Source organism: Malus sylvestris, chromosome 8 (genome assembly GCF_916048215.2).
Source record: "Malus sylvestris chromosome 8, drMalSylv7.2, whole genome shotgun sequence".
Lineage (NCBI taxonomy): Eukaryota > Viridiplantae > Streptophyta > Magnoliopsida > Rosales > Rosaceae > Malus > Malus sylvestris.
In genome coordinates this window covers 27601469-27628081 of record NC_062267.1, presented here as the reverse complement: position 1 = coordinate 27628081, position 26613 = coordinate 27601469, and the positions used below count along the sequence as shown (strand labels likewise).

The window sequence follows — 26613 nt, the reverse complement described above, 5'->3', positions numbered from 1 at the left end:
AGCACTATTGGCACATAAACTGCACACCCAAACACACATAAATGCGAAACGTCAGGCTCGTATCCAGTAACCAATTGTAATGGTGAATGAGGTTGGGTAGTGATGGGCCTCAGGTAGACCAGCATAGCTGCGTGCAATATTGCATAGCCCCAGGCAGATACCGGCAATTTGGTTCTCATAACCAAAGTCCGAGCTATCAATTGAATACACTTTATAAAAGCTTCTTCCAGGCTGTTTTGGGTGTGAACATGGGGTACATGATGTTCCACTTCAATCCCTACTAATATGCAATAATTTTCAAAAGTCTGTGACATAAACTTTCCAGCATTATCTAGTCGAATCGACATGATCGGATAGTCAGGGCGGTGAGCCCTTAGATTAATAATTTGTGCTAGGAGTTTCATAAATGCAGCGTTACGTGTGGACAACAAGCAAACATGTGACCATCGTGTCGATGTACTAACCAACACCATAAAGTATCTAAATGGTCCGCATATTGGTTGGATAGGTCCACAAATATCCGCTTGAATCCTCTGAAGAAACTAGGAGGGTTATGAATGATCTTTGTAATCGAGGGTTAAGTATTCAACTTCCCCAAAGAACACACTTTGCATGGTGGAAATCCAACATAGGGAGGTAAATGATGCCCATGTGATGATTTGAGGATACGACACATCATGTCACGTTCAGGATGTCCCATACAGTCATGCCAAAGTAGCAAAATGCTTTGGAACTCAGGCACGGGGCCAGCTACATGGTTGGCTTCTATGCCGTTAATGGTTGTGATGTACAACCCACTTAGAAGACGTTTCAACTTCTCGTGAATATACTTCTGGCCATACTCATAAGAAGTGATACAAAGAAATTTAGAACCATTATCTTTAGTGGTTATAATATGATATTGATTATCTCGAATATCTCTAAAACTCAGCAACATTATTCCGGAACATGGAGAATATAGGGTTTCTTTAATGGTTAAGACAGTACCATTGGACAACATAATACGAGCCTTTCCATATCCTTCAATCAAGTCGGATGAGCCTGAGAGAGTTGTTAGAGATGCTTTCTTAGGTATAAAGTTAGTAAAATAGTATCGCTCACGCAATATGGTGTGTGTGGTAACACTATCAGCCATACAACTAACTGCCCCACTAGACATATACCTAGAAAGAAATTGATTCAATTGGTCACATGCATAAATATAATTCCATTCATTCAATTAATCAATTCAAGAAATAATATCCATAAAATAGCTATCCATAATTCAAAACAAACCAAAACCAAACAAATTATTCCAAATGCTTAGAAAAATTATCCAAAATTAAACCATAAACCTACAAAATAGGGGGGGTTCCGGCCGCTCCTGGTTGGCTCGGCCACTAGGGGTAAAACACCCTAAAATATGTCTAAAATTTATTCATCCATGCCTCCTAAAAATCTGATATCTCCATGGATGTAGTAGCATCGTCCGGATGTTCCAAATGTGCAAAGTTATACTCACAAAGGGAATGATATTTGGCAATAGTCTCAGGGGTAACTTGGCAGTGTGACCAATAATCTTTTGATCCACAGCGGTAGCACATGTCTATTTTAGTGGAAACTGATTGAACGGTAGCTTTTCCCTTGTTCTTGAAGTTTGGGGCCTTAGGGGTAAGGGGTTGGCGCTTCTGGGTCACATTTCCTCCTTTGGGTGGGCCTTGATTCTGTTGACCTTGGGCCCATGGTGGGGCTTGCAGCCCATTGCCACCGCCATGACGATTCTTGCATCATTTGTGGCTGCTAGAATTGTTCACATGCACTTTAGGTGTGGTGTTTGAGCCAGTGGGTCGAGCTTGATGATTCTTTATCAAAAGCTGGTTCTGCTTTTACAAGAAGTAAAATAGATATCAAATCTTAAAATTTGGTGAATCTATGTACCCTATATTGTTGCTGCAGGACAATATTGGTAGCATAGAAGGTCAAATAGGTATTCTCCAGGATATCTAATTCGGTTAGTTCTACTTTACAAAACTTCAACAGTGATTGGATCCTACAAACTTCAGAGTTGTATTCATTCACGGACTTAAAGTCTTGGAAGCGTAGATGCTGCCAATCGTGTCTTGCTTCAGGCAAGTAGATGTCTTTTTGGTGATCAAAACGGTCGACCAGAGCAAGCCAGAGGGTGTGTGAGTCCTCCTTAGCGAGGTACTCGGTCTACAGTAGCTTTCTAAGCTTCGTCGACAGGTTTTTCGTCGATAGGTGCCTCGATGGAAGCTCTAATACCCTTTGTAGTAAGATGAAGCTTCATTTCTTGAACCCACTTCAGGTAGTTTCTTGCAGATAATTCCAAAGCAGTGAAATCGAGCTTATTCAAGTTCGACATGTCCTTAAAATGGAGGGTACAAAAAAATGTGGTTGGTCATATGGTTATCCATAGACATACATCATAGAACATTCAGGTTCTAAAGACATGTATTGGTTTAATTTATGCATGAAAGCCACAGGTTTTATGTGGTAAGTTTTGGATGAAAACTTCAAGTTTCAAAGGCACTAAATATGTAACTATAGGTTCAATTTAGTTTTATGAATGATTAGTTCATAAAGGAGATGGTTCTTGCAAGAAACACAAAATGCAATATGTGGATTAAAGTGTAGTGGATTTAAGTTTCTTTGGGAACTCAAGTGTGAGAGCTTGGGGACTACGAAAGGATGTCAATGGTTCAAAGTATACAAATAAATTATTGAATCGATAATGTCCAAAAGTGATCGTCAGGTTAATAATTTTGGATTAATTATCAGATTAATGGACTGTAGGTTACTTTTAATTAATTCAATAAATCGGGACCAAACGGGGCTGATCGTGGAAGCAAAAATAATAATAAAATTTGGGTTAAAATTATTTAAAAATGCCAAAAATTAGCGTTGGATTCAAAAAACCATAGCCCAATAGCATTTGGGCTTGGGTTTCGTGAGTAGGGCAAAGCCCTAGAGGCTTTTGGGCCTCAGGTTTGGCTGCTAAGCAGCAAACATGTGGCTACAGGCCACGTGCCGAGGGATTGGGTAGCCCAGCAACAAGCTGCTGGCGTTTTTGGGCCAAGGGGTAGGCGGGAGCAAGCCAAGTCGAAGCTGGCTTGTGGGTCAGCACACGCAAGGCCCAGTCGAAGTTGGGGCTGAGTCTTTGGACCATGGGACAAGCCCAGCCTACATGGCTGGTTGCAGTACATACAGGCCAAGGTGGATCAAGCCCAACAAGCCAAAGGCTTGTGGGTTATGAGCTCGGGTTGGACCAGAGCTTCAGGGCCATAGGTTATGCAATCCCAGGCCGAGGCCTGGTTAGTTTCCAATAGGGCAGCGAGCCCAAAGGGTTGTGCGCCTTGTCCAGGTGTCAATACGACACTCCTTCCCAATGCGGCTAGGTTTTAGGCCAGCATGGTGTCACGGTAGTGCGGTGGTGCCGCAAAAAAAATTTCCAGTTTTGTTTTGTTTTTTTTTTTTTGAATTTTCTAAGGTTTGAAAAATCCAAATTGCATCTAATTTATTTATATGCTTGACTCACAAATTCCACATAGCAATATAATTAAGTAATGCATGATATATATATGTTGACAAATATATGAAACATATACAATATATAAATCGGAAGGAGAAAATAAACATAGAGGGGTTCATGCATCATGGAGAATGTTTTCATGCTTCGTGGATGTTTCAAATATCTTCCTTTATTTTAAGCGTACTTGATGGGCAGAAAAAAAATAAAAGCCTTTGAATTTTGTAGAATAGAGTCTCCTCCTACGCTTCTTCAGTTCTTAAGTTTCTAGTAAGAGTGCTGATAACGTGTTGTAGGCCTATTTTAACTGCATTATTCCAAGGGAATAAAGAGAGGGAGGCCGGTGGTAGTGAAAGAGATGAGAGAGATTTAATTGTGAGGTATGTGTTGTATTACCCCATTTGCCATTATTTCTAGTAGTATGATAGGTTAAATCCTTACCCTTTTAGGATTACAAGTCTAATAGGATATTAACTATTAAAGGAAATATTCAAAGATATCCCTAGATACATTAGGATTTACACAATCACATTCCTTTTCTAAATATGACTGGAACATGAAAGAAAATATTACTGGTTTGTGAATTGTCATTCTTAGAAAATAAAAGTAAAAGAGTAATGTTACACTGATAATATTTTTGTACGATCATTAAATTTGTACCATCTCACTAATAGAGGTAGGGCTTACTATCACATGTGGGTCTCATCTCTATTGGAGATGTGGTACATATATGTGGTAAAAGTAACATTTTTGAAAGAAAAATTATAGTCCCGCATTTGTTTAAAGTCTGGTAATTTGTTTGTTTATTCAGTCGTACAATTTCTACGACATAGACGATTATTTTGTTACACTCTATTTGGATGAGAAAATTTAAGATTACTAAGGAATTGTAAATTGACGAAAATTGAAATGACGAAATTTTATTTTCTAGAATTTGTGAATTTTCTTGTTTTGTTAACCTAAAAGAATAATGTGTTGTATGCCTAATTTACTGAATCATATAAAGGAAATAGAGAGAGAGGGCGAGGCACAGAGAGAGAAAGAGAGAGATGTGTAATTGTGAGGTGTGTGTTATCTCACCCCATTGTACCTTTATTTATAGTAGTAGGAAATGTTAAATCCTTACCCTAATAGGATTACAACTCTGATATGATAATGTCTAGTCTAAGAGATATGGTAGAATCTCATAAGGATATCCCACATATGTTAAGATTTACACGATCACATTCCTAATCTAATAGGACTGCAACACTTCCTTTTAAGTGTGTAAATACTCACACAAATGGTGCATCAGGTCTTTAGCGATGAAGTAAGTACAATTAATGAAGTCATCGGCACAATGAGCGAATGTGAGTCTCAAAACAACGGAAGAATGCATAAAAGGTACAACTCACAAAACCTCGATATGGTAAAACCTAAGGTGGGAGAAAAACCCATAGGCTAAGGAGAAAAGTGAGAAGTTGCATCAAGTCAAAACTATATGTCTTCTAGACGCAATTAGAAGATCTCACAAGGGTATGACCAACCCAGGATGGGTGCCTCGTCAAAACCTAGTTAGGTAGCAAAAACCTATTGGAAAAAAATGTTCTTAATAGTGGGAAAAAGAGTACATTAAGATCAAGTGAGTATACTTCTGGATACTCCTTCTAAGTTTGATAGAACTTCCAAATGAGAACTACAAGCATTGCATATGAATAGTTAGGCATACCAATTCCTCGGACAAGCTTATGGAAGATTGACTTTGACAATAGCATCGTTTAGAGGTTGGCAAGGTTGTCTAGGATTGGTTTGCTTGACTTCAATCTCCTGATGCTTTGCTGATGTAATGTAGTCGTAATATGTCTTGGCGTTGACTTCGTTAATGTATCATGTCTTGGTCAGGTTGATACATGTGGCATAGTCTTTATGGATTGTCGTCGGGACTCAACGATGGATAAAAACAACAAGTACTTCAAATATGCTCAACAAGAGCTCTTAACCATGTCTCACAAATGGCATAGTGAAGTGGGAGGAGTCTTGGAATAGTTCAAAGATTTCGCAACTAAGGTCATATCATGGACCTCCAAGATATTACGATATCCTTAACGGTAAAGACATAACCATCCGGGGACATACCTTGTGCGGATTTGATAAGTAACCAACGTCAGCATAACAACAAGGAAAACATCATTCTAACGATCAAAGGGGTCATATCCGCTCGGGGTGCATTGGGATTAGCCGAATCCATAGTATCTTCAAGTTAGTGGAAAACATCTTTAACACCAATTCAGTGGCTGCATATAGGCGCAGTACTGTATCTTTACCAATAAATCAACAATGAAAAAGATGTCATGTCTAATGCAATGAGCTAAGTACAACAAAGCACAAAGTTGAACTCAAATATGGAACTTCAGATTCCATAACCTCTTCAAGGGTCTCATTTGCATGTAGCGTATGGAAAATGTAGGTATACTCAAAGGTAATACCTTCAAGGTGTAGTTCGACTAGTAGACCAAAGTACTGTCAAAACAATGCTTGAACTTCAAGTCAAGGTGTAAACAAGTTTCCTAAGATCCATTATCTCAAATTTCGTCTTTAGGTGCAAGGTAGTTTTTTCAAGCTCTTCAAGAGTCTTAGTGAGATTCATGTCAACAACATAAACTGTAACTCTAGAAATTCGGAATAAGACTACATAATTGAACACTCAAGGGTATAATTCATCCCTAACTGATCAAATAATCACTTAGACGGGTATATCATATCCGTCGGATTGCTTCAATTTGTAAGTGAACGCTTCAAACGAGTTAAGAAAGTGTTCCGTGGTTTGGAACTATTTGAACTAGTCCATGTAATTCTTTGGGAACATACATGTAAATCTTCGTATCTATATCCCCATGGAAAAACACTAACCATATTTGTAATGCTGCAATCAATCACAGGGCGTTTGAGAGAAACCTTACGCAGTAAGATGTGCATACTGGACCAATAGTAACACAACTGGGTTACCTTGGGCAGTGTAGGAACGATAGGTCCAAACACACTTTGGTAAGGAGTTTAACCTAGATTGTGATTTCGGTTGTTTAATCAGTTCTACGTTGTAACTAATAAATGGAACACAGTTCGAGATCGTCGTTTTTTATTTATGTCGGTAACTATCATATAAGTGAAAACATCATCAATGATAATCTTATTCCAATTACATATCTTATCCAAACTAGTATACTGGACCAAGAACTTCAAGTCTTGAGAGTAATCCAGATTAATCTTATGAGATGAAAATGATTTGAGACAGCGATCGAGTATGGATTCATGTTGTGCCGTGATCTTCCTCTTCTAGGGAATAAATATTATGAACCGAGTGTTCTGTCGTGCTTAAGGCCGAGATAGATTGATTGGCTATCCACCGATGTACTGGGTCGTCCAACATGGGCTACTAAACCATCTTTTAGGGGCGGCACATCCTTCGAGGATGTTAACTCGGTGTCCATTTAGTACGTCTATCCTTACAGGTATGTTTGCAGTCGGTATATGATCTCGTCACTTTAGCTAGATTAGAGGAATGTGTATGGAGTAACATTCTGAAAGCTAGAATACATCGCACTTGCTTATCACACTAGTGCGGTATGGGGATCAAGATGAGATATAGTAGGCAACGTCCACAGAAATTTGTGTCATTCTATAGGAACATTGACATTCTTACCCCCCCCTTAACGACAGGAAGACTATCACATTGAAGTGACAATTCGCAAATGAGTAGTAAAGAGATCGCATGCAAAGGCTCTATGGGAGCTAATGTGAAGAAGAATCGTAATCAACAAAGATTTATAACCTTTTGTGATGACCTAAATTGGTACGTTGTGGCGGCGCAACTTGGCACAAAAAATGCACACCCAAAATTCATAAATAAGAAACGACATGTTCGTACCTAATAACCAATTGTAACGCCAAAAATGGTTGGGTGGCAATATGCCCTCAAAGTAGACCAACATAGCTGCGTACAATATTGCATAGCCCTAAGCAGAAACTGAAGGCTTGGTGCGTTTACCAAGGTTCGGGCGATCATTGAAATTGCGCTTTATGATCACGTTGCAAGGCTATTTTGGGGTGAACATGGGAATTCGATGTTCAATTATAAACCCAAAAGTCATGCAATACTTATTGAAAACCTTCGATATAAAATCTCTGGCATTATCCAGTCTTCCAGAGTTTATGGGATAAGTAGGGTGATGAACCCTTAAAATTGGTCAGGAGGTTTAGCAGCAATGTGTGTGGACAAACATATGACCAGTTTGTCGATTCATCAACCAAAACCATAAGTATTTATACGGTCTGCATTTTGGTTGGATTAGTCCCCCTTGAATCCATTGTGAAAAGAAGGTCATTTCGTATCTTTGCTAGGGATGATTTAGAAAATCAATTTCCCTAACGAGCAGGCTTAGCAAAGTGTGCTTGTAGGCACATAGGCACACAATCCATACTTTGGTAAGGAGGTGCATCATGGCATCATTGTTAGACCTAAGTGTCCCAAAAGGTCGTGCCAAGGCAAGTAAACTGCTTAATCACTAGGCTTCAAGCTGGCCACATGTGACGTGTTCCCAATTGGGAGAGAACTCATTGGCCCTAAAGCAAATCTTTAGGCTTATTTTTGGAGGTGGTGCAAAGATACTCTACTCTATTTTCCATTAGTGGTTTCATTCATGATTATTGTTCACTTGAATATCCTTAAAACTGAGCGACGTTCTTCCAAAACGAGGAGAATATAAGGTCTCTGAAATGGTGATTTAGTACCATTCATACAGCGAGGAACGTGCCAATACTCTTAATTAGGTTGGATAGACCTAAAGTCGTTGATAGAAATGTGATTTAAGTATAAAGTTAGTGTGCATAGTATCACATTCATCCAGACAACTAACTTTCCCACATTCGTACCTAATCACGTGTTTAATTGAATTCGGTCACATGTTTACAAGAAACATGATTCAATTAACTCATATTCGAGGACAATATCGATAAGATTATCCATAACAAAAACAAACACCAAACGTGAATCCAAGAACATAGAAAAATGTTCACAAAGTAAACCAAGGTTACTAAGGTGGATTCGGCCAACATGGCCATTCATGTCAAAATTTTGCTTTTCCAATAGTATTTGGTGTAGCAAAATTAGTCTAACATATTGACTACTAGAATGATACTTCTTAACGACATTGGTAATGGCACAAATAGGTGCATAACCAACGATCTATTACATCAAGATAGAAGTAGATTCTACAGGGTTGAGGTTCGGCAATACTATCCTTTATTCTTGAAGTTTTAGGTCTTAAGTGCCAAGGATTATGCTTCAGGCATGATGCCACACCTTGGCAGGCTAGGATTTTACCACACATTGTAAAACCAAACCTTAAAGTGGGTGAAAGAGACAGATGGGTTAAAAGGTTTCAGTTGAACCATGCGAGTATGTTCGTACATCCATGTCGAAGTAAGGCATGTCATTCGGTAGGCTTGACCGAACTAGGCTGAGCCATTCGGTAGACTCCAACCGAACTAGATCTATATTGTTCTCTCACATTTGTAGAAGTGGTTAGATCCGAGAATTTGGTAAACTTCTATTGCCTCATGAACGAGTTAGAAACATGGAAGGACAAGAAAAAGTATTCTCGAGTTGAAATTCTATCGGATATATAAACTTCAAAACTATACTCATTCATAGACGTAATCATGGTGTCCTTCAGGAAATATATTTCATGATTAGATGGTCAGTAAGAGCAAGCCAAATTGCCATGGAATCCTCGTTCGGGAGGTACTTCCGTTTGTAGTGCTTCGGGCATAGGTCTTCGAGTAAAGATCATGGCAGAGGCTTATTTAGCTATTCTCTGCCATTGTTGGCTTCAATGGTTTCTCAGCTTTTTCATAGTTAAGTGGAGATTTACATTTTGTACCCACAAAAAGTGGTTTCTGTTAGAAACATCCAAATTAAGGAAATCGAATTTGTTACAATTTAACAATCCACTGAATGAAGGGAACAAGATTGTGAATAGTGCTATGGGAAATACAAACATCCATAAGCATCAAAGTTAGAACATTCGAGTTCTAAGACATGGTTTGCATGAAAAACGTCGAGTTTCCATGGGTGTATTGTTTTATGAAAACTTCGGGTTTCAAATGCACTAAATTCAAAACTACATGTTCAATTTAGTTTATAAACATTTAGTTAATAAAAGAGAGGTTCCTGCAAGAACATAGTATACAAGGTATTGATTTAAGTGCAGTGGATTTGAGTTACTTTGGAAACTCAAGTGTGAACGCTTCGAGACAACGAAATGATGTCAAGGGTTCAAAGAAGAAAAATAAATTTATTGAATCGTTAATGTCCAATAATGAGCTTCAGGCCAATAATTTTGGAGTTCTTGTCAAATTAATGGACAGCTGATCACTTTTAATTAATTTAATAGATTGAGACCATACGGGGTCGATCGTGGAAGCAAAATAATGACATGCTGGTATTATTAGCCTTAATTGGCGGCGGGCCAAGCGACAAGTGAATTATAACTTAATTAGCGTTAGCCAAATAATGTCCCAAAAATATTTAAGTATGGTTAAGAAGCACGGGATGTCAAAATATGGCATCGGGTTGAAAAAAGAAAAAAATGACGCAGCCTATCTCGTATAGGCTGGTTGCAAAGTCACAGGTCAAGGCTCTGCAGCAATGCTGCAACCCTAATGGGCCTTGGGGACATGGCTGCAAAACAACCGATTAGCATTCTGGCTATTAACCCAGCTGCTATGAAGAAGGCTGAGTAAAGAACAAGAAAAATAACCCAGTTGGGCTTTTGGGCAGAGTGAATAACAAGCCCAGGAAAAAAAAAGAAAAAAAAAAGAGGCCTGGGGTGTCCTGACAAAAGGCCTAGCAGTGTAGGTTTCTCCGAAGTAGCTCAACGGCCCCGCCCCAATCTTGATGGTTTCAGACTGGAAAACAAGTTGGGATTTGTCAGAAACATATGGATTCTCGACATCGGTGGTTTTTCCAAAAACCAGTGAGATTCACGGAGAGCCTCCAAAACAGCATCGAGATTTCAAAGTAAATATCAAGGTTTCGAGGTCAGGGACAACTTCCAGTCGTCGTAGGTGACCTAAACTTTCTAGGAAATGCCAGAGCTCAACTGCAAGCGAGTTGATGTTAGGTGCGACAAAGAAGACGACGCCAAAAACGACGTCGTATGCGTTATATGTCTGGGTTTTGGAGTCGGCTTAGAAACTGAGCGGCTCGACTTGGCTTGGCGCGAGCATGGCTTCAAGTCGTGGCTCCAACGTCTTTTTCTTTTTTTTATCAAGTTTTAGTTGTAGGGTACCCAAAGGATATCAGGGCTCGAAGCCCACCAAAGAATGAAGGCCCAACTAGTGGGCTTGGTTCTCGTGCACAACAAGCCCAGAAGGGTTACTTGGTTCCCTTTTTTTTTCTTTTTTTTTCTCGGTTAGGGTTTGGAAAAAAGCCTTAAATTGCTTCTACTTTATTTTGATTCTTTGACTCACAAATTCCACATAGCAAAAATTGCGTAATGCATGAACGTGTGTGTGTGTGTATATATATATATATAGCCCAGAAGGGTTACTTGGTTCCATTTTTTTTCTTTTTTTTTCTTGGTTAGGGTTTGGAAAAAAACCTAAAATTGCTTCTACTTTATTTTGATTCTTTGACTCACAAATTCCACATAGCAAAAATTGCGTAGTGCATGAACGTGTGTGTGTGTGTGCCTATATATATATATATTAATCAATATAGCCATTTTTCGATTGTTTATATTGATGATGTGCTTATATATTCAAAGTCAATAGATGAACATTGGAAACATTTGCATTTGTTTGCTAGAATTATTAAGTCCAATGGATTAGTTGTATCAGCTTCTAAAATTAAACTGTTTCAGACCAATGTTAGGTGCTTAGGATATAATATCTATCATTCTACCATGCAACCTATAGATTGAGTCATTCAATTTGCTGATAAATTCCCAGATCAGATTACTGATAAAACTCAACTTCAAAGATTCCTTGGATCATTAAATTATGTATCAGAATTCTATCCTCATCTTCGACAACAGTGTAAACCATTGTTTGATCGTCTTAAAGATAATCCTCCAGCATGGTCTACCATTCATACTTCTATTGTCAAACAGATTAAAACTCATGTTAAGACATTGCCTTGTCTTGGCATTCCAACTCCCAACTCTTTTAAAATAGTTGAAACTGATGCATCTGATGCAGGTTATGGAGGTATCCTCAAGCAAAAAACTTCTTCCGAATCTCCTGAACAAATTGTTTGTTTCCATTCAAGAGTTTGGAATCCAGCACAAACTAATTTCAAGATGATTTATTAAATCGAAAATTTTTGGTCCGAGTCGATTGCAAATCTGCAAAACATGTTTTACAAAAAGATATTCAAAACATTGCATCCAAACAAATTTTTGCACGATGGCAAGCCATATTAAGTTTTCTGTATTTTGATTGTTTGATTTGTGAAAATTATAAGTAGATTATTTAGATCTAATTCAATGGTCAACACTAGCTCTAGGTCCAGTTTAGGCGCCATACCTGATATTGTCAATGAAGAACAAAAACTTGATTTTCAAACTGATGATAGTATAGATTTTGGAGATTGGAACATCCCCAAAGTATCTAGTAAAAATATTTATAAAAAGAAATGGCCAGTAGCCTCATTTAGAAGTGAACATCATGTCAAGACAGTTGAAAAGGCTTATGCTCTTAGCAAAGAACATGAGACTTGTCAATTGTTTTCTTCAGAACAAATCAAATCCCATAGGAAAGATAGTGATAACTATATTCATATAGGCTTAGTACAAATAGCTGTAAAACCATTAACCAGGAAAGGTCTTAATACCTCCATTTTATTATGTCTCCGAGATGCTAGATTCACTAATTTTAGTGATAGCATACTTGGTATGATTGAGTCTAGTCTCTATAACGGACCTATCCATTTTGATTGTTTTCCAAATCTTACCATAAGTCTTTCAGACCCTTATATGTTGAAAGCACTCACATTAAACATTAAGACTTTGGGATATCAAGTCCTTGAAGGAACACAACCATTGGCCTTAATTTACAGAGTTTATTACAAAGTCACTAGCACAAACATGAACTTTCAGGCTTTAACTAAAAGTCCAAGAGATCATACACTTTTAATTCAAACTAATCAAGAAAATGCAAACATTAAAGTACCAAGGACCATTAGGTGGTCAGATATCAGTCTTTCTTCAGATTGGTGTTTGATTAATGAAAGTAAGCCAGTAGCTATCCAAAACAATCTAGTTAACCTAGATAATATAGAACAATATTTTAATGGGATCAATTTTGACGGTCCTGCCAGAAGGTCTTATGAGTCAGTTTACTCACAAAATATTGGTCCATGCCTGAATGTAATCAAAATAATTATATCTGTTATTTGGGATGAGTTCGGGTTTGGTACTGAGTTCTTTGGTCTGATATAGGGGGTTTGGTACTGGGATCAGTTAATCCAGGTTTTAGAATTAAAAGATACAGACCATAGTCAGTCAGAAGATGATTTGGAATTATCCTCTTCTGATTACCACTCAATGAGCAATAGCTCATCTCCAGACATCAAGGTCGGATGTACTGATGCTTGTTGTAGTAATAAAATTTCAGTCCTTAATAAACAAGAAGAACAAGAAGATTTTCTACTTCAACTAATAAGTAAAGTTGATGACCCAGAACTTAAGTCTTTCTATCTTAAGAAACTAAAAAAATTAGTTTCTTCAAAAGAACCAGGCATTAGTCAAATTCATTCTACTCCCAAAATTTCTCTTAGCAAAACCTTAGAAAGGTTTAATAAGACTAAGAAAGAAATAACCATCAAAGATCTCTAGCAGGAAATTAATAAAATCAAAGATGAAATTAGGCTTTTAAAGTCTAAAAATACAGAAGTCCGAACACAACTTAGTAAAGTCCAAACACATTTATTAGTAAATTCTCATGAAGAAGAGCTTGCTAGTTCTTCATCTAGTTCAAAATCAGGTTCTCAATCTACTGAGAATTTAATCTTAAGCCTTTTAGAAAAGATAAGAATCCAGAAATGGTATTCTAAAATCAAAATAGTAATTGAAGATTTTCATTTAGAAACCATAGCTTTAATTGATTCGGGTGTAGACTTAAATTGTATTCAAGAAGGGTTAATACCTACCAAGTATTTTCATAAATCCATAGAAATACTTAGTGCTGCTAATCAATCACCAATGCATTTGAAATATGAAATATCAAAAGCGCATGTTTGTCAAAATGACATTTGTTTCAAAACCCCATTTGTTTTAATAAAAAATATTTCTGACCCGGTTATATTAGGTCTTCCTTTTTTAGCATTCATATATCCTTTTAAGGTACATCACAATAGGATTACCACCAGTGTCTTGGGACAAAAGGTCACGTTTGAGTTATGTCGGGGAAACAGACCTAAAAAAACTTAGACATTTACAGAAAAATAATATTTCAAAAACTGTTAGTATTATCACTAATAAGTCACAACATATTAATTTCTTAAAGGAAGAAATTAATCACAAACGAATTGAAGAACAGCTAACAAATAAATCTTTGTTAGAAACAATTGATAAATTTCAAAAGAAACTTATTAATGAAGTCTGTTCTGATATATATATATATATATATATATATATATATATAGGAAGAGTTGATTCTCTCCCTACAAAAGAAGAGTTGATTCACAGAAGAAGGGGACTTTCGTCGAATATATATATATCGGAAGGTAAATATAAATGTAGGGGGTTCATGCATCATGGAGAATGTTTTCATGCTTCGTGGACGTTTCGAATATCTTACTTTATTTCAAGCGTACCTGATTGGCAGAAAACAAATAAGCCTTTGAATTTGTAGAAGATCCTTCTTGGAAAGTCGGAATTACATCTCAAATGCGTTGCATCACATTCAACAAAGAAAAATTAATCAATAACATGTAGATCAATTCAATAAAAGAATAACTTAATCATAAAAAGAATAATTAAAACGTAATACTCTCCTGATTGAAGATCAAACTTTTTTTAGGGCAGCGTCAAGAGCGTGCTGATAATGTGTTGTAGGCCTAATTTACTTAATCATATAAAGGACATAGAGAGAAGGGGTGCGGCACAGAGAGAGAGAAAAAAGATGTGTAATTGTGAGGTGTGTGTTATCTCACCCCATTGTGCTTTTATTTATAGTAATAGGGAAGGTTAAATCCTTATCCTAATAGGATTATAACTCTAATAGGATAATATATAGTCTAAGACATACGATAGAATCCCATAAGGATATCCCAATTATGATAGGATTTACACTATCATATTTCTAATCTAATAGGACTGCAACACAATGAAATTTGTTATTTTTAAACTCTCACTCATGAAAATTCAGAAATGACACCTATTTACATGGAATTTAAACTTGAGAATTTGAGGTCTCAAATTCCAAGTTTTTTTCCCAAGCGAAAATTTTAAATTTTCTATGTTTATGAATCCAAACAAAGGAATTGGTGCACGTTAATTTATAAATTCTGACTTTTATTAAAATTTCAAATTTATTTCCTTTATTTAAACTTAGTGTTAGTTTATTATTATTTTTTCATTTGATATGTGCTGTCCAATCTCTTCCGTGGAAAGCCAGGGTCTGATCGATATTATATATATTGTCTGCAGGTCACGGAAGAAGAAGAAGAGATTAAGAGAAAAGAAAATGGTGGAGCTGATGAAACTAATAACTGAAACCCTATGCTTATTGCACCCATTTTCCTTCAAATATTTCTTGCTGGTGGCCATTTTCCTCATCCTCATATACAAATGGTCATTCACCTCCACCCCAAACTCATCGCCACCTTCTCCGCGAAAGTTGCCTGTCATCGGAAACCTTCACCAACTAGGGTTGTACCCTCATCGCTCACTTCGAGCTTTAGCTCAACGCCACGGGTCTCTCATGATGCTCCATTTCGGAAGCATGCCAGTCCTCGTGGTCTCGTCGGCTGAGGCTGCCTCCGAGGTCATCAAGACCCATGACATCACATTCTCCGACAGACCCAAGATCACCTTCTTTAAGAAATTGCTCTACGACTTCAAAGACGTGGCATCGGCGCCATATGGCGAGTACTGGAGGCAGGTCAAGAGCATATGTGTGTTAAATCTTCTGAGCAGCAAAAAGGTTCGCTCTTTTCGCGCTGTGAGAGAAGAGGAAGTCAAATCCATGATCAACAACATCATGAAGCAATCGACATCAACTACATCGTCAGTTTTTAATTTAAGCGATATCTTTCTGACACTTACTAATGATGTTATCTGTAGAATTACAGTCGGGACCAAGTACAACGATGGTGGCGAAAATGGGAAGATGTTTAAGGGGCTTTCCGTGGAGTTCACTGAGATCATGTCACGCATCAATATTGGTGACTATATCCCATGGCTTTCTTGGTTCTCACGTCTCAATGGTTTGGATGCCAAACAAGACGATCTCGCTAAACGATATGATGACTTCTTAGAGACCGTTGTTCAAGAGCATATGGATGGCGATCATGTCAGGAACGAGGACGAAAAGGATCTTGTGGACGTTTTGCTTTCCCTTCAGAAAGAAAACGTGCTTGCCATTCCTATTGATCGAGTTTGCATCAAAGCTATTACCATGGTAGCGAACATTCTCTCTTACTGCTGTGTGCGCGACCTAAAGCACTAAAAATTGATTTTATGGTCGAAATTTTTTTGAACTAGTTCTACCAAATGATAACGAATAAGCAATCAATATATGTTGTTTAGGATAATTAAGTTAATGAATAACCTTGCAGGATCTGTTTACGGCTGGCACTGATACGATATCTACAGCCCTAGAGTGGACAATGTCTGAGCTTTTAAGGCATCCCAGAGTGATGAAAAAATTGCAGAACGAGGTACGGGGAATAGTCGGCAACAAAACAGACTTAACAGAGGATGATTTAGTCGGAATGCACTACCTGAAGGCCGTGATTAAGGAGACTCTTCGCTTACATCCTCCACTTCCGCTACTGGTGCCCAGGATGACAAGCCAAGATGTTAAAATAAGCGGTTACGACATTAAGGCCAACACGCAAGTTATTGTGAATGCATGGCAGATTGGAAGAGATCCCAAGTCATACAACAACCCAGAGGAGTACGAGCCGGAAAGGTTCTTGAGTAATGACATAGATTATAAAGGGACTGACTACGAATTAATTCCGTTTGGGGCTGGCAGACGGCGTTGCCCCGGAATTCAGTTTGCTGCGGCTGTTAAAGAGATTGTTTTGGCAAGTTTAGTGCACAAGTTTGATTGGGCATTGCCTGGTGGGGCAAGAGGTGAGGACCTAGACATGACCGAATCCCCGGGTGGGACTGTCCATAAAAAATATCCTCTTAAAGTCGTAGCTATTCCATATTCTTGCTGAAATATACTGTTTGTATGGACGTGCGCGTTGGGAACTAATAAAATAATGCTTTATTGTTGTTCCCTTTGTATGGGCCTGTAAAATATTTTGCACTTAGATCATACAATTGGGCAAAGACAATTATTGCCTTATTGTACAAGTTTATCAGTAAATGGAGCATGTTTGAGCAAAAGTCCACCTCACAAAGGCAATAATTGCCCAGACAATTGAGCAAAGACAAGTATTGCCCTAGTGAATAGTGATTGTTGTGAGAATGCAGAGATCTGAGCTTGAAGGTTATCAATGGAGGTAATGAGATTGCAGAATATTGAGAGAAAAATGAGAAATGCTTATTGTATATTTTTACTGTATTATGAGTACTACTGTAATCTTTGCCTTTTATACTAGTTACAGTGCTTACTCCTCTCTCAACAAACACAACTAACTTCATAATAATATAAAAAAAATACACAACTAACTTAACAGCTCTTACGAGAAATTATTCATTATGACCGGAATACGAGTGGTACACCACTATATTCCGTGTTTTTATATAAATGGTGGGAAATTGTAATTTTTAAGTTATTAACTTTTTAATATACATATTCCACCATTTGTATAGTGACACATGATATATTACTCCGTGTATCAGTCACATTAAAAAATCTCTCAACTCTTACCCCCTAATCTACTGACAGATGTCAGCATCTTCATCATTGAATGCAGCTAGATCCTTGTCATCCTTACAATTGTCACCCGTAAATAAATTGCTCAAAGTATTGGCATTAAAAATTATTTTTTTATAAAGAAATTAATAAAAAGATATTTTATGTTATTATTAATTTTATCCTTCCCGTCGAACCTGCAACTCATCATCACCGTCTCTCCTCTCTCTCGGGTTGTTCTTAGTCCCGCACTCGACTAGGAAGATTCAATGAGCAGGAGGAAGGAGCGAATTCAATTTTGGGTTTGGTCTAAAGGCCCGTTAGTAACGCGTGTCGGAATTTCCTGGCGTCGGGGCGTTGCAGACGAAGAGTCGCAGACAAGTGATTGGAGGGCTCGTTAGCAATCTCGTGCTGGAACCCAGTCTCTGATGGCAGTGTCAAGACCAGATATGCCGCCATTGTTGGAGCTTCACGGGCAGTCACAGATCGCCGACGCCCCAGAGATCGCCGGATCTGATGACTTGGGTTTTGAGTGGGTGGAAAGAGAGGCAGTTCTGGTACTTTCTCCAGAGCTTCCGCATCATTCTGGGTGGCTGCTGCGACTCGGTGCTCGGTGTCTAACAGATCTACTCAGTCGCAAACTTGGGCCATTCCCGCCGGATTGAGCAGTCTAACTATGCTTGGCTTCCCTTAGCATGACTGATTGGGCTGGGGTGGAGAGACTGTTTTGGATTGCCTAATTACCCAAGTAATTGGCATGAGGTGGACTTGCTCTTTAAGTTTAATCGACAATCAGATGAGAATGCCTCAGTTGATGCTGAGTGATTAACTACGATTTGGTTCAGTCACCCTCGCAATGGTTTACAACTTGAATTCATATGCTTTCATTTTCGTTGACTATCAATTTGTAGTCACAAAAATAAGCAACTCGATTTGATAAGATACACAGTGTTAAGATGAATCGATTTCAGATCAGCCAGTTCCTACCCGTCGAGTACGCTGAAATCCTAGTCCAGCAGCATGAATATGGAAATATAGCTATCTCTATCTTTCAACGTACACATTTTTCTAAGTTTGGCAACCCAATCTTGGTTTGTTTCTTGGACACGCCTAACTTCATCCCAACGGATCGAAACCACTGTCTCCAGTGATCTCGCACAGTTTGCTAGGAGGGCATCATCTATCTCAATGGCATCCAGCATAGTTAACATCCCACCCAATGAGCCAGATGGAAATAATCATTTCCACAAGTTAAGTCAGATTTACGCTTGCATGACACCATAAATCATAAACAGCAAACTTACGACGATTTATTAATATTTTCTGTTATATTATTAAATTTAGGTTTGGAGAGCTTAGTTTAACTCGTGACTCGTGGAAGTAAAGAAATCATATGTGCTGTATCTCATGATATCATTCTTCTAGTTGCTTGTCAGATGATGCTTGGCTTAGATATCAATAACAAAGTTTTAATGTAATATATGATGATGTTGTGCCATAGCTGACTGACTTTTAACCAACTAAAAGATCACGTTCAGCGTTTTATTATTTTTTTTATTTGTTATTTTTATTTATGGGTTCACTCCAGATTTTGTTTCAATAATCTGAAATTACGAACTGTCTTCTTTCAAAGTTCATCTTCATGTGAGACAAATCCAAAATTGTAAGATATCAAGTCTCAGTAGAATAACTAGACGAACACGGTATTTCAAGGAAACATTAAAATGAAAGCCATACAATGATGGTGTAAGATTTGAGTTAGTGGCAGAACCAGAAATCGGTCACATGAGGGGCCTTTAAGCCATAAGAAAGAAATTATGACATGCCCCGACCCTGATATTCCCCGAATACCAGGATAGACACGTGCTGGCCGACACTCGAAGGTGATGAAAGCCATTAATTGATATAAAAACTAAGAATAAGAAATAAATAAGGGTTATGAATTTAAAATACAATCAATTAATAATTTAGGAACGTGTTCAGAGCATACAACTAACTAGAGTTCTAAAAGAATTAATGTAAATTTTAATAAATAAATGGATGTGGGTCCTACACTGAGAGGACTCGAATATGCCAATGCGAAAGCGTTGATGTCGGGATTGTATGCCTCGATTCTAAATCCTGAAAGGGGGTGCAAAACAAGAGTGAGTGGACCAAGTTCATATATATATATATATATATATATATATATATATATGCATAATACGAAAACAGTTATGAACATACTAGCCCCTAGGTTTATATACAATAAAAACTACTAGCATAATAAGTGATAGGTTTTTTGAAACTCTAGCATGCCATAAAACATCTCAAAAGACATATCGCGGAAAAACATCGCGGAAATCAAGATAGCAAACGTCTCACAAATCGTTTCGTAAGCACGGTGTGCTGCCAGTAAGATCACTGAATAAATATAACTTCCGGCCATATGCCTGCACCGTGGTCTCTACGCCCGTAGCCAGAGATTACCAACTCCAGGGCCAATGCTTGCTCCATATCCCTCAGCCTATAGCTAGGGATTATTTCTCCCGGCCTAACTGCCAACACTAGATCATCGCCCTAGGCGGCATAATGTCCACTAGGTATGCACAAATAATTACGCATCTCATAAATAACCACTTCATAGTATAAAGTCATCAATTGTCTATACTATAAAGATAGGTTTCTAAAACATGTTCTAGCATCCTATCGTCATCCATCAGATAGTCTACCAGTTCATGATTTTTATAGAAAATACGATATATCAAACTATAGCTCAATATAGGCTAATAATTAATTCATCACAAAAAACGAGACGATAAACAACATATTTCATAAACATGCTTAACATAAAAATCAGTTCATAAACTCGTAAGGCATGCATTTCATTTATGCAAATAAACTATAAAATTATGCAAATTTTAGAAGGGGTCCACCCACAGATACTCCGTAGCAGCAGAGTTGTGCGGAAAATGATTAAGGAAATCCTCACTAGCAACTTCACCTAAACACAAAAATGTACAATTTATCAAACTACCCAACTATAGAATTTCAAGAAATGGAAATGGGTCTTGGTTTTGGATCCGGATTAAGGTTTAGATTTAGGTTAAATAAGGTTAGGGCCTATTGGGTTTTGGTAGTTTAGGAACCAAGGCAGTGGTTTGGGCTTGAGCCCAAACCCACACAGCACATACATACACTCACGCCTGCACACACACACACATGCATGCACACACCTATATACACATATGCACACACAGCCCAAGACACACACGTGCACCACACACACACACACGCGTACACGTACACACCCACACACGCACGACATAACATACACACCACACACAAACACAGTCCTCAGTCCATGCAAGGCACGGCCCACAGGCCAAATAACCAAAGAAAAGAAAGTTGGGCTTAACCCACTTGGATAAAACCGGTCTAAGGCCCATTTGGGCTTTTAAAACAATTAGCTGAAAATAAGATGAAGTGGGCTGGGTTTATGGTTCTGGGCTGTCCAAATACGGGCTAAGATTCGATTCAAATCGGTTTTGTTTTTTGCCAAAATCGAAACCGAACCAAAATTGAAATCGAAATCGAAATCAGTTCGGTTTTGATTTTTTTTCTTTTCTGCTTGTTGTGTGACTATGCCTTGAAATGTCATTGCTGCTCTAATAAATCGAGAATTAGACCAAAAAATGGTGTCGAATCATATTGAACACAAATTCTCAGCTCACCCAGAAAACCAAGAATTAAACCTTTACCTTCATCCTTGCAACTAAATAGAATGTCATCTGAATTCATACAAAATGTCAGCAAGAGCTCATCGAAATTGAAATGAACACATAAAAAATTCAAGCAAAGAGTTAAAGAAAAAAAAAAACATCAATCTTTCCAGCTAGCAAAAGAGTTGCATGCGGGGGTGACCAGGTGAGGCGTGAGTGAATGAAATTCTTCCCCAAATCAAACTTCAGTCCCAGATTTCTGCCAAATTAATAAGGAACTTGCATATTGAACAAAACTCGTTCGTCAAATCCCTAAGCCCCATTAACATCCCCATGGCGTTTTGAATAGGTTATTTAAGCCGTTGGCTTTTATTGTAATGTCATCTTTCAATTACTAATCAAACAACCTTTTGATTTTGTCCCAATCTTTGATGAATTCCAGAAACCTTTGATCTTGAATATTTACGTTTGTAATCATTCTACGCTCGTGCTGCGTCAACGTCACATACATAGGTGAAGCAAATCGACAATCAGATGAGAATGCCTCGATTGAGAGAAGTGATTACTACTATTTGGTTTAGTAACCCTTGCAATGGTTTAAACTTACGTTTGGACCGAGAATATGCATTGGGGCCAACCACATCCCAATTCCCCCAAAATAAGCTCACTTCATAATGGGTATTTAATTTTAGAAATCTTAGTTTACTATCCTAAAGTTTCGTGGTTTTTAACATTGTGTACGTGAAGATTTTTTCATCTCAGAATCATACCTCAAGTCTTAAGTTTGGGATAGTCTCATACACCCGTTCAGCTGTCTGTTAATTCATTCATTAACTGGTGATGTGGCACCCACGTAGATAATAATTGGTTGTCACGTGTCAATGTAGGCCCAAGTGGTTATTAAAAAAATTCAAAAAAATAAAAAAATAAAAAATAAAACTAATGGTTATTTTGAGTGGCAAGTTTACGTCTATTCACACTATCGGTGGTGTTTTGCAGTAAAAAAACATTTTTCAATGAAAAAAATCGTAAATTAAAAGAATCAAAGATCGATTACCCAAGTGGAAACTTATCATCTGCCAACAATCACGTCAGCCATTTGGCCAAAAGAGAATGTATCAAGCCAGAGATAAAATATAGAATATTAACTGTCAAACTCTTCACTGTAATTATTTTGTGGTTTTCTACCTTTTGTGCATTCTCTGCTACATGCCAGAGATTAACAAGGAAACACAAGTCTTTCCCAAAATGGTTGACCTACACGGAAGTTTGTGGCCTATAATTTGAATTAGTTTGCAAAGGGTGGGTGAAAATGGCAATTTCATGCAACAAGCATGCGTTAAGAGGATCCAAGATGATGATAGCGGAGACAAGCATTGTACTGGACAATATTTTGATTTCTGGTCTTGTATCGACAAATGTGTAAGTAGTAGTGTCTTGAGACTCATTTACACCGCCTTGTTTGTTCACCTAAAAGCCTAAAGCAACAATTGCGAGATGCAGGTTGTTCCTAAGCTTTTGCCAAAACTGATGTGATGTGGTGATTAGTTTTGTCCTAGAATCACGGCATTTGGTTTTTCAATTTTGAGTCAATTAAGAGTTTCAAAACAGTATGTTTCGTACCCTGAACCAGGGTTGGATGTATGACACATTTTATGAACATGGAGGCACTGAATTTGTGATTAAAAAAAAAAAAAAAAAAAAAGTAAAGTTATGGTCTTTGGTGCGCCCGATGCACACGTTAATTTCTTGATAGTCTTGTAAACACGAGTTAAGACGTTTTGGAGTTTATTCGGCTAGCGTGTTGATTACTTGTACATGTATTTTTATGTGATTTGGAGTGTTTTCCTCCTTATTGGCATGTATATTTGCTGAAGCTGTTGAGGAACTTAAAGCCCCTGGGAGTTGGCGTACACAAATTAAAAACATCACACAACATTTTTACGAAATAGGTGTTTCGGACTGATTTCGGAACTATTTATGAAAATGTGTAGGTCTGTATTTGGTAGTAGTAGGGGGTGGCAAAGGTTTGATTTGGGGACTAAAATGCCATATTCATACCCGTAACTATAGAAATTAATCATATCTATAATCGCAAATTAATAATCAGGAATTATCCATAACCATACCAACCGGGCAATGGATTCTCCAACAGTTAATGGTCATATATCAATCTTAGTCAATGCAAAAAAATTATTCTTTCAACTCACACATTATAATTTAATAAAAATCAATTCCGTCATTAAATATCCACATCTATTGTAAATTGTGGGAATGTATGCCCACATGCTAATAGTTATATTTTCACATGCCAATAGTGTTGTTGTGGTTGTATGAAATTCTCCAAAAAAGGCAATCATTCATTCTTGTAAACATTCATGGATGTGGCTCTATATAAAGAGCACTCCATGTGCGATCAAAACACACAACAAAGAAAGAAGTGAAATAAATAATATCAATATCCCTTCCCTCCTTTCTTTACTTGCAATCCTTTGGTGTTATAGTTAAGAAACTAAACAGTGTGATACTTTGCACCTGCTTTGCTCATGTCCCTAGTAAAGGTCATCTCTCTAACTTTTGCCTATTTATAACACGTTATCAGCACGACTCTCTAACTCTAACCAGTTCTCATTTCCCTTTGCCGAAAAAAAAAAAATGCTTCCTCCAAGGATTTTACTGTTCTTCTTCCTCCTTTGCCTCACTTGTTTGATGTACCATCGCGAAGATCTGTTAGCACCTTGCTTGCTCCTAGTTCTCAATATAGCAACTACTTATATTTTTTATTTCTTGTTTGGTGTAGCTCTTGATTACTAACCCATTATTTATTTATGTTAATTTTACTGCGATCAAAGATGGTGCGGTTTCATCACCCATCTTGAACTGCAGATTTAATTTTACTGCAATTTTAGGTAGTGCGGTACAATCGTCCACCCTGCTCTGCATATTTAAATTTTCCTGCTATTTAATTTCATTGCAATTTTAGATGGTGCGGTATAATCGTCCACTCTACTCTGCATATTTAAATTTTCATGCTGCTTGAGTGGTGCAGTATATTGCTTATCCTATGCTATATTGTTTCAATGAGAGTGGTGCAATACAATTGTCCTCCTCATTAATCATGTAAATCTCAAGCTTGAAGTTTCAAGCGCTTATCATTTTGGCCTGAAAATCAAAATGAAATTTTTTTTGTAAAAACCAGAAGTTCTAACACTACATTCCTCCAGAATACATATTATTGCAAGTTCTTACACATCTCATTTTTCTTTCAGAAAAGAAAATGACGAACTTGACAAAACTTGATTTTGTTGCCTAATATTACTGGGAAGAACTACCTACCTAGGTAGTGGATACCAAGATCCATCTGGAGGCAGGGAATCTTGGAGAAACCATTAAGGAGGAAACAGTGCATCTTCTCAAGATCGGGCGAAGGCCATGATCTTTATCTGTCACCACCTTGATGAAGGACTGAAAAGCAAGTACTTAACGGTTAAAGATCCATTAGCCCTCTGGAACGCATTGAGAAATAGATACAATCATCGGAAAATAGTGATCCTTCTAAAGGCTCGTTATGAGTGGATACACTTGAGGATCCAGGATTTCAAGTCGGTTGCAGAGTACAACTCTGCAATGTTTAGAATTAGCTCCCAGATGAAACTTTGTGAGGAGACCATCATCGAGGAAGATATGTTGGAAAATACTTTCAGCACATTTCATGCCTCCAAAGTTCTCCTGTAGTAGCAATATAGAGAGAGCGAAGTTTTACGGAGTACAATCAGAATCGATGCTCCTTGCGGCTAAACAAAACAATGAGCTTCTGATGAAAAATTATCAGTCCCGACCTACTGGATCGACACCGTTCACAGAAGTGAATGCTGCTTCCCTTGAAATGAACACCACATCCTCTCGTGGCAATAAACGAGGACGTGGTCACAAGCGAAGCCGGTGGAGCAGGAAAGGCAAGAATCATGGTGTCCAGTTTTACAACCAGGGTCCAAGGCATAATTCAGCCCCGAGCTTCAAAAATGCTAATTGCCACAATGGAAAAGCTCATATGAATAACACTTTGGTGGCGATGGGCAATGGGCGCATACTTGTCGTACCCTAAAACATCTGGTGGACCTGTATCAAGCCTTCCTTAAGAAGAAGGGTGTCGAAACTAATTTTTTCGATCAGGCTAAACCAATAGATATACCTGATCCAATGTTCGATTTATCAGGGCAATTAAACACAACCCACCTGGATGCCTTAGATTTCATTATGGAAAGAGGGAATGAAGTGTATCGGTTCGGTTGAATCATTTCTGTTTGATGTACTCTTATTATATGAACTTCTAGTTCAAAACTCGCATTCAATTCAATAAAAGTGGCATTTCAATTTCCTTTTATGAATAAATTTCTTTTAACAATGATTCCCTTACTCATAGAGCATGGAGAAAAACTATGGTTATTCTCAAAACAAGATCAATGGCGGAGATATCTGTCTTGCAAACAGGCCAACCACACATACAATACTTCGAGATCGAAAAAATTTCTCATACTTGATACTTGCAAAAGTAAAAGTAACAATAATATCAGGCCAGTCAGATGTAATTGAAGGCTCAGGAAAAACCTAGATCATGTTACCAAATGGAACGATATTATCCATATAAAATGCATTGTATGCTACTCAATCTACTCGAAATTTTTTGAGTTTTAAAGACATACGTTTAAATGAATACCACATTGAAACAAAAAGTGCAGAAAATGTGGAATATCTATGCATTACCTCTAATGATACCCAGAAGCGTACATTCGAGACGTTGCGTGGTTTATCGAGTGGATTGTATTATACATACATAAAGACAATTGAAGCACATATTATCATGAACCAGAAGTTCATTGATCCAAAGATTTACATGCTTTCGCATGACCGTCTAGGTCATCCAGGATCCACCATGATGCGTAGAATCATCACCAACTCTAATGGACATCCATTACTGAGCAAACACATTGCTATCTTAAATGATAACCATTGCAGTGCTTGCTCTCAAGGGAAGTTTGTTATTAGACCATCATAATTAGAGGTTGATGCTGAATCCCCATCATTTTTGCAAAGAATTCAAGGGGATATTTGTGGGCTTATTTAACCACCTTGTGGAGTTGATGCATCTACCCGATGGTCACATGTTTGCCTCTTGTCTACTTGAAATGTAGCTTTTGCGAGACTTCTTGCTCAGATAATTAAGTTGTGAGCACAGTTTCCAGATTACCCTATTAAGTCAATCCGACTTGATAACGCTGGTAAATTTACGCCTCAAATCTTTGATGATTA

General features: G+C 37.7%; 1 protein-coding gene and 1 long non-coding RNA gene across 2 annotated transcripts in view; both read left to right on the top strand.

The window, feature by feature from the left end:
* Positions 1-15236: 15236 nt before the first annotated feature.
* Positions 15237-17344, top strand: LOC126631021 (cytochrome P450 736A117-like). Its single transcript, XM_050301178.1, has 2 exons — positions 15237-16189; positions 16347-17344. The coding sequence occupies exons 1-2, from the start codon at positions 15254-15256 to the stop codon at positions 16956-16958; spliced, it is 1548 nt and encodes a 515-aa protein (XP_050157135.1). The 5' UTR covers positions 15237-15253; the 3' UTR covers positions 16959-17344.
* Positions 17345-18765: 1421 nt separating this feature from the next.
* LOC126631037 (uncharacterized) overlaps positions 18766-26613 on the top strand; it is a 43357-nt gene continuing 35509 nt past the window's right edge. The window contains exon 1 of the long non-coding RNA XR_007626213.1: positions 18766-18946. This is a non-coding gene — a long non-coding RNA (uncharacterized LOC126631037). The remainder of the gene's footprint in view (positions 18947-26613) is intronic.

Coding starts and splice junctions, on each gene's coding strand:
- LOC126631021 (XM_050301178.1), top strand. CDS start 15,254: ATGGTGGAGCTGATGAAACTAATAACTGAAACCCTATGCTTATTGCAC. Junction 16,190..16,346: donor GCATCAAAGCTATTACCATG/GTAGCGAACATT, acceptor ATAACCTTGCAG/GATCTGTTTACGGCTGGCAC.